The sequence below is a fragment of the Acomys russatus genome, chromosome 6 (assembly GCF_903995435.1).
Source record: "Acomys russatus chromosome 6, mAcoRus1.1, whole genome shotgun sequence".
In the NCBI taxonomy this organism is placed as follows: Eukaryota; Metazoa; Chordata; class Mammalia; order Rodentia; family Muridae; genus Acomys; species Acomys russatus.
Genome location: NC_067142.1, coordinates 5164340 through 5173865, shown reverse-complemented (window position 1 = coordinate 5173865; position 9526 = coordinate 5164340). Strand labels below are relative to the sequence as shown.

The window sequence follows — 9526 nt, the reverse complement described above, 5'->3', positions numbered from 1 at the left end:
CTATGCTGGAACAGGCCACACAAAGCAACTCTCAGAAGGCCAACCACCAGAGCCAGATTCTAACCCTTTGCTCTGTTTCCCATCTGGATTTCCAACAGAATGGACCTCATGGGTTTAACCACACATACATGTAATCCTAGGTAACTTGAGTTAAATGCTGAATTGTCCAGGGACAAGTAAACCTTGAAGAAACAAGGTCAAAGGAACAACAGCTATATCCATCACAATAAACAATCCCAGGGGTCTATACAGAGAAGTGAGTTCGAGCAAAGCAGCTGAGGGGGCAATGAACCCCAGATTCTCTCCCCACCCTCCAGCTCTCTTGGGGTTTTCCCACCTTTTCAGAAATGCTTTTGAAGAACCAAGAGACAAATATCTCAAATGGAAAAAGTATCTGTTACTAACAAAAATTCTAGGTCGTAAACAAGTTTTAAAATGCTGAGATGCCTGTATTCTTTCTGAAAGCAGCTTTTGAAATACCAACCATGGAAATAAACATTGAATGAAGTACATTCCAAAGCTAACACAGACGAATGGACAATAGAGTGTGATAATGCCACGAAGTCACTCCACAAATGTCTCTGCGCTAATTCTAAACTTAGGGAGGAAGTGCTTCCCCTTTCATTAGCTAGACATCTTATTTTTTTTTTTTGTTATTCCTCTATAATTTTCCATCTTTTTTTTTTTTTTTTTTTTGCCCCAGGATGTACAGATAATCTCCATATTCCATACATACCAAAACCTTTTATTCCCTCCCTCTGTCAGGTTTCCAAATCAAACCAAACTACAAGATAATGTTTTCCATGTAATTCCACAGACCTGGGTCATCCAGTCCTTGAACCTGGCCTCACTGCTTCCTTTGGATTCCTCTCCAAAGTGGCTTAAAGCCTTAAATGTAACAGACCACTGCTAACAGGTGCTTGTGGCTGCCAAAGGGCCAAGGCGTCTTCTTCTATGGGTGGTGTCCCTGCCCTCACCACACCCTCTGGCAGGACAGGCACTGAGCCTGCTTTCTCCTCTCTGCAAAGGCAAGTGTCTTCAGAAGGGTGTCTCTCAGGCTCCAGATAAAGCGGGCTGGCCTGGCAGGGCTGAGGGTAGCAGGCCCCAGTATGTGAACCTGATGATTGCTCCTTCTCACGGTGCAAGTCTGAGCTCTGTCGACTCCAGACATTCAGAAATGAACCCACTCTGCTCCAAGCCCTGGGACGAGGCTGTTGAGGGCCACACTTGGCCAGGCCTGGGCTCCGTTGCTGAGCTACAGGGAGGTTCTCCTAGAAGCAGGCACTTGTGGCCGCCTGAAGGGCTGGGAGACCCCATTCTTCCTGATGCAGCAGAAGTCACCACCTATCCATTTCCTCAAATCCAGAAGCCTCCGTAAGTTTTGGAGGAGGGGTGGGTGTATCCAAAATGTATGAATATCTACAGTAAGGGATTAAGGTACTGGATGATATTGTATAAACTGCTAAAATGCTTCTCGGCACAATTGGTAGCTTAAAAAAATAATTTCCTATGGTTAAGGGCATTTTCCCATCACTGTCACTCAGTGGGGGAACTCTTCATGGGTTCCAAGTCCATCTGAAGTTCCCAGCCTTTGTCCTCTGACTGGGTATGTACCATGGGAGTCACATACAAAAGTTGTCTCTCCAGTCCAAGGAAGACCAGACTTCCCTGTAGGCACCTTCCCCCTACAGTATCTTAGCCACCAGGGCCATTGTATGTAGATCACATCGAAGCCTTATCCACGGATTCCAGCAGCCAGACTACAGGCTTCCCCAGCAGTGAAGGTCCTGTGCCATTTGCTCTTTAGATGGGACGCCAGACCCCAGATCCATGTCCACAGGCACAGGCCAGCAGGTAGAACCGCACGGGGTTCTTGGGAATTCCTGGTAGGGTTTTCAAAGCCTAGAGTTTCAATGGAAATGTCTTAAATAAATAAATCATTTTTTCCTAAATAATGTAAAAAATAAATGATATTTCCCTTTGGCAGTAAATAGCTGATTCGACCGTTTGCCTGAATGTGTGTGTGTGTGTGTGTGTGTGTGTGTGTGTGTGTGTGTGTGTGTGTGTGTGTGTGGTGTGTGCGCGCGTGTATGTATGTTCTGCTTTTAAAAAAGATCACAACTTTGTTTCATGGTACATTGCTGATAATGCATATTATTTCTACTGCTTTAGTGAACCTTTTGCATATTTGTTTGGGGCAGGTCTGTGGACCTCATTTGTGGCCCAGGTAGGCACCCAGAGTGATGCAGGCCCCCACCAGGGCCAGGCTGAGCAGGGTCTTCAGAGAGAGCCAGGAGAAATCAAACAGAGGCCGCATGCTGGGACCATATAGTTCCACAAAGGCATCCTGCAGTGGGGAAGAGAAAAAAAGGACAAAGAAAGAACATTAACCACAAGAGAGCTCAGAAGGCCTCCCCATCAGCAGGACAGAGGCATGGTACCATGTACCTCAGCATGCCAGGCGACCTCAGATGTCAGTGGGCAATTCAAAAAACTATTCTTTGCAGGCAATGGTCTGGGAAGCAGCTTACTCAGTCAGAGGTGTTTACATGCCAAGTGCTCAGACACTCAGCAGTACATAAAACGTGAAGCTAGAAACTTGTATTGTACAAAGCTCTGCGAAACAGGGCTCACCCCGAGGAAATATCATATCCATCAGCAATGGATAGGAAAGTGTTCAGGAGAAGTCAGTCAGTAAAGACACTGGAGAAAATTGGCAGTATTGCAATTTTGCTAGCATGGCCATTCATAAAACCGATAAAGCATCGTCCAGGCAATGCTGCCTACACATTTTTATTGTGTGCTTGCTGTATTCTAGGGACTGTACTAGATGCCTAACATTCATTTTCTTATTTATTCTTCTTACTGGTCTCACAAAATCATTTTAGGGCTTCCTGTACAGAAGATGAAAATCTCACCACCTGCCTGTTGTAGCAGGGGCTCTCAGTCATGGGGCATTTGTGAGGGAGTGAGAAAGGCTTGGCATAAGGGCCAAGATTTCAGGTTGCAGTTTTGACAAATAGTCAACCCACACCACTTAAAAAAAATGTACTGAGTAAGGGGCAGGATAAGCCTCTCAGAATCACAGAGGTTAAGGAATGTGTTCAATAAGTGGTAGAACCAGGATTTGAACCCATATCCAAGTGAATGCCCTTCACTCTGCCCTCCATGGTGCTGGGATTCTGGCTGTGTGCCACTGCACCTAGCTTTTCACACAATTCTGGGAATTAAAAGCAGGTCTTTATGCTCTCGCGGTAAGTGCTTTACCGGCTGAGCCATTTCCTCAGCCCTCACATTGTTTTGAATCTGATCTACTTTGGCCACATGCGTATCAATCCTATGTGGAACTGCCTCTGATGATCCTGAAGAAGTCTTAAAGGGGAGGGTAAAGGCATGGCTAGGAGAGCTGCTCGCATTGCTAGATATATATTTACATGGCTATTTTTCATGACTGCATAGTATCTGGTACCACACTTTATAAACAAAATTTTTATAGTGTTTCATACTTTAGGAATTATAAGTAACATTGTCATATACCTTTATATATAAGGTGTTTAGCCATTCATTTTTGAAAGAATAAGTTCCTACAACTCTATTGACAATGTGCATCAAAGTCATTACCAATAACCATGAAGGGATTATGCTGACCTGTCCTTGCCACCCCATAGTGGCCTTCTGACCAAAGTCACTGTTTGCAAAGTGGCTTTGGTTTTGGGTGGTGGCTCATATGAAAGACCATCTTGTCCCCCAAGGATGTCTGAAAATAATTGGTCCTCATTATCTGGGGCAAATGAGCTATTAGCATCTAGTGGGTAGCTATCAGGGATGTCAACATCCTGTAAGGCATGCTCAGCCTCTACTAGGGAGAACGACTCAGACCCAGATGCCAATGGCACTGAGGCTGAGACGTTTTAATTGACAGGACACCCTCTAGACCAAGGGCCACAGGAGAACAGGCAGCCCGGGTGCACATCAGTAATGGTGGCCACCTTTGCAATGGACTGAGTTGCCAGCTGGCCCCAAGCAAATGTTGGTTATCTCTGGAGGGGCTAGACTAACTTTTGCCAGGAGGGGGCGCAAAGGATTTCTTTTTATATATCTATTGTTGGGGAAATCTAAAATTTGAGTTCCAGAAGAGACAGCAAAGGGCACAAATGAAATACATGGAAGGGACTCTCAGTCACAGTTCAGGTCCCACCCTGACAATTCCCGAAGAAGCATCCTTCCCTGTGCATGAGAATGGGCCACCTGACCAATAGAGGTAGAAGAAGGACAGCAGCCATGTCTGGTGGTCCTCTCCCATCTCTTCAACAGCCATGAACGTGTGAGCCCAGCCAAAGATACCCTAGTGCTTCAGGGCATCCTTGACCCTGGCCTGTTTGTAACTCTGCTGCTCCAGGCAGCATCCCAAGGACCATTTCCCAAGTGCACCGTAAAGAGAGACAGCATTCTGAAAATGAGGCGAGCTAAACTAGTACCTCTTGGCCCAAAGACAGGGGGCTGGGCTTTGAAGCCTGAAGGGTCTGGAAAGCCTCTGAACTTGCAGACGCATCAGGGGCAGACCCCTCCACTCTGAACACTTATTAGTTTGTGGCCTTCAGCAAATTCTCCAACCCGGAACCTTATTTATCGCACGCCTGGTTGTACAATTGGCGGCTGTGACGGGTAACATATGTTCCTTCAATCCATCTGTCAGTGTGGTCCAGAAGGGCAAGGAACACAGTGACAGCGATATGTGCTGTTGTCTGCCCCCCATCTCGCCCTCTGGGAGCCCTGCACCGGCTCCACCCACCTATGCCCTCCAGTGGGAATGCCTACTCGCTCCTGTGTGCAACCTGCCGCCCAGCTCCCCTAGAGCCAGCATTAGCTCTGACGATGGACGTGAGGCAGCAATGTCTGCTTGCGCTATATAGCTCACTAGTCCCTCACATTGTAGGGCAGCACAGCAGTGAATCGTCTAACCTTTGGAGACTGCATGAGGAGGCCCCTACAGCCTGCCCTCTGTAATCCCAGCGTGGGAGGGGCCCCTGTGGGCTCAGAACTGAACCTCTGAAGACGTGTTTCTAGAGAGAACCCTGCTTTCTCAAACATCCCAATTAGGGAGATTTCCGAAGTCTTTTGAAGAGCCTGTCATTATTTGTTTAAGCTTGAATGCCATTTTTAAAATACGTATTTGCTCATTTTATGTACTAAAAACAACAAAGGGCTGGAGAGGCGGCTCAGTGGTTAGAGCATATGCTGCTCCTACAGAGGACCGAAATTCAGGTTGGGACGTTACAAATCCTGAAAATCCAGCTCCAGGGGATCAAGGTCCATGGCCTCTGTGGGGACCTGTACTCATGTGTACATCCTGACACTCAAATAAATACACACAATTTAAAATAAAACAAATATCTTCTCATTAAAAAAAGCAACAAAGATAGGAAAGACTATCTTGGTCTTTGACACTTGGTTCTCTCTGCATGTCCAGTGAGTGCAGCGTCCCTGCTCATGTCAAGGATGGCACAGCTTCCCCACTGCACCTGCAGGGCCTAGGGGTGCTCATAGGTCCCAGGAGAGGTCGTTTGCCCTCTGCTGGTCTCCACACATCAGATAGGGAGAAGAAATCCCCCTCCCCACATACTTTTCTGGCTCTTTGTAAGTTTCACACTGTGAAGCTACAGACAGTCTTAGTGTGCATTCACCCAGGGTGACCCACGGGGCAAAGTGCTCAACTCAGAGAGGGATGGACAGTGACAGGCCAGTTCTCAGCTACAACTGTTCCCATTGCTCTATGCTGCACCGCAGCTACACTCCAGCCTGTCTCTGGAGCCCTATGCTTGGTCTCTCTCATACACCTCTCCCTGAAGGCCGTTCACCCTTCAAAATTTCCATCCCTCACTCAGAATCTTTTATGAAATGTCGTTTAAGGAAAAAATAAAGTTGGAAAAACCCAAACTGAGCTGGTTGGCAAAAATGGATGAGATTTAAATAAAATCAAGAGCCAAAAATGGCGTGGCAAAGGCTGTGATCCCAGGCAAGGGTGAATGAAGAAAGCCCTGGAGTCTGGGGGTACTTTTGAAAAGACTTTAAAATGTTATCTTTTCTTTAGCCATTCCACTTATAGTTATATACCTTGAAAATTAACAAAAACAACTGGTTGTATTTACTAGAAGTACCACCAAATAATTTAAAGGCCTGAAAATAAGATCAGCACACGTGTGTAATGGGTCCACCAAATGGAAATACACTTTAGCACACTAGTATATCATAGCAATCACCTACACGTTTGTGTGTATGTATGCAAACACACACATGGTCACCCGTGTGAACATCTCACCCCTGGGGTTCTGCTCCATTCCACACTGTGCCTGGCTCAGCTTCCAGGTATTTCCAAAAAACACACCAAACAGTACAGCACTGAGGAGCACTCAAGACACAGCTTCTGAGGAGCTCAGCAATTCCCGACCCTCTGTCAGAGCCTCTCATTCTGCCCAGGACTGTGCCAAGCAGTCACCCCCTTTCCTATGTGTACTGCTTTCTTTGCAGCAGTTAATGGCACCCCCTTTTGAGTAACTTGAGGCCAATGGGCACAAACTGCCACAAAAGCTTGTTTGGGGTCACTCATCTGTCTTCTATGGTTCTGGAACTTTCCTCCACCAACTGTCCCCACTCTTTAGCACCATTCTGCTTCACCGTTTCTTCTGCCTCTTCCTCTTGGCATATAAGTGTCTGACTTTCTCACAATGTCTGTGTGATCCACCCTAGCTGCCATCTTCTCTCTTTCCCCTTCCAGACAAACTGCCAACCCCTCTCTTTGGTTCTGTTTTCCACCTTCATTTTACCAACATCTTAGCAACTTCCTTCTATGTTTCTGATAGGACTCCATGGCACTCACAGACGCTGTGTGCTTAAGGGCCAACATGCTTGTCAGCTCCTCATGTTTCTTGGACTTTCCTTGCTAGATCCTTCATGGGCACCTTTCTCCTCCTCTGATGGTCCACATACGTACTCGATGTCACTGGCTTCTGCATGGACCCCCATCTCACTCTATGTCAATCTCCTTTCCTGTTCCCATCTTAAATACCACCCCTGTGAAGAAGTCTATGAAGTCATTATATAGATTCCTACTCTCATTCAAGCTGCCAGATTCCAGTTGCTTTCCTATGTGTTTTATATGTGCATGTTCATACAGGGTGTGCATGTATATATGCAGGTGCACATAAGCACTTGTGTGTGTTGTATGTGCATGTTTATATGGTTTGCATGTAGGTATGCAGGTACACATTCATGCCTGTTTGTGTTGTATGTTCACATGGGTGCACATGTATGTATGTGGGTGCATATACACACAGTATGTATTGTATGTGTATGTTTATATGAGTGTGAATCTACAAATTCATGTGCATGCACACACACACACACACACACACACACACACACACACACACACACCAAAGCCAGAAATAACATTGGGTATCTTCTTCAGTTGCTTTCTGTCTTACTTTTGGAGATACTGAACATAAAGCTCAACAGTTTGGCTATGCTGGATGACTGGTGAGCTCCAGGAACCCTCTTGTCTCTGCTTCCCTAAGTGCTGGGATGTGTGATGTCATCCTAGGTTTGACATGGATTCTAGAGATTCAAATGTAGGCCCTCGGGCATTTGCAGCGAGTACTTTGTTAACTGAGTTATCTCTTTAACCCTCCAGTTACATTCTAACATCATTCCCTCCACCAACTCTGCCCGCCACCATGGTGCACATGCCACTGACCCGAGAGCATTCTACTGTTAGCATGGCTTCCCCCACTAACACACTCAAAGACAAAGACTGAGTATAAGCAATCTACCTGGGAGCTGACCCCAGGATGCTAAAAGTGAGGAGGAGGTGAGAGTAGAGAAAATGCCAAGCTAGAATCTCCTCTCCCAGCAAGAAATACCCCATCCTTGGAGAGATTAGCCCTGCTGGAGAAACCTAGGAACCAGCATGGAACACTAAGCTGGGAGATTTCAACAGTAACTCCTGGTATGCAGAGCAAGAAGCTTGGACCTACACAGGTGCCAGTGCCATAGCACTTGCAACCCACTGTGTGCGGGTCAAGTGGCTCTAGAGCAGGGAGACAGGTTCCATGTAGCTTGGAGCTGGAGGTAAAGTTAGTTAACACTGCAGGGGGAAGGCCTGGTAGGTAGGGGTGATGTCTGCAGCACCAACGCAGATCTCCATCTCCATCTCTGCCTCTTATACTTACTGTTGTGGTTTCCAATCCATGCTCTCTACCTCCAGGCTTGTGCTCTGCCATTAAGTGTTTTTCTGTTGTAGCCAGAATGCTCTATCTAGTTACAAGCCCTTCACCTCAATGCTTATTCTCAAAGACCAAATTCTTCAAGTCCACGGCTTCCAGGCTCTGGCCCAGTCTTCTCACTTTCCTCTTTTCGGTGAACTCTTGCTCATTCAGAGACCCAAAACAGCCATTTTCTACAGACAACTTTCTTTAACACTAAGCAAAAACAAAATTTTTTTTTCTTGTCACCTATGGCATGAATAGTCTCTTTCCATGTTTGTCTCCTCCAACCATTAGCACCTGCAGCTGAAGGTTTGTATTCTGTTTCTCTGTGGATCCCTGGAGCAGGTGTCTGTCACCTACTAGCCATTTGACAAATACACACATTAGTGGAAGAAGCTGGTTTCTTTGATTATATAGCAGGGCTCCCAAAGTAAGGGACAGTCTTAAGAGAAAGAGCACCTGAAGGCCAAATAAAGGGCCAACTTAAAGAAAACTCACTGTTCTTTGCAGCAACCTCCAGTTCCTTCCCAAAGGAAGGATGCTCAGCCAGCTCACAGGGTGCATCAATCATCTACGTGGGGACTTGCTGGTCAGCTTCTGTGCTACTGGGTTGCTAAGTGTTATGTCACTTCTACCTTCATTCACAGTGAACCTCCATGAGGCAGGTGTCTGACTGCAAGCCCTCCATCCGGAGATCAGTAGTTTCTTACCCACACTAGAAAGACACACTTAAAAAAAAAGGCTCTCTACAAGTAAATGCACAACAATCCAGTAGGTTGCAGCAGGCCATGTTCATGTCTGTTGCATAAAACAAGGGCGATGAGCAAGGCCCAGGGCTATTTCTGGACACTCAGGCAGACATAAGCAAGCTGAGTGGTTCTGAGTTGTAGGCGCTTCTGCAGAGGCAGGAGACTCACTCCCAGCATCATCTATTTGCTGATATTAAACACTTAGGCCCAAGAGGATGCCAGTGAGTCAAGGAGGTGACGGTGGCATCAAGGGCATACTCATCAGTGAAGGCCGGAAGTGCTCTGTGAGGGCGAGGAAGCTGTGATTGTCTTGATACCAGAACTAGCTCTGAGCGAAAGCAGAAGCATGCACTCGCAAGGAAGTGAGGGCTTTTTTTTTCTACTTGAGTGAAGCAGCTGGTGAGGAAGTGACTCCATTTCCCCCTTATCGTTTGGCTAGGCAGGATTTCCTCTGTAGCCACGTTGTGTTAAACGGGCCCTGAGGGTTCCCTCTGCAGAAAAGGCTGGCTTTCT

The 9526-nt window shown here is 46.6% G+C and overlaps 1 protein-coding gene across 1 annotated transcript in view; it reads right to left on the bottom strand.

The window, feature by feature from the left end:
• Positions 1 to 2085: 2085 nt before the first annotated feature.
• Bcl2 (BCL2 apoptosis regulator) overlaps positions 2086 to 9526 on the bottom strand; it is a 176089-nt gene continuing 168648 nt past the window's right edge. Inside the window, exon 2 of the mRNA XM_051147210.1 lies at positions 2086 to 2347. Coding sequence (XP_051003167.1) covers positions 2213 to 2347 — 135 coding nt within the window. The 3' untranslated portion in view covers positions 2086 to 2212. The remainder of the gene's footprint in view (positions 2348 to 9526) is intronic.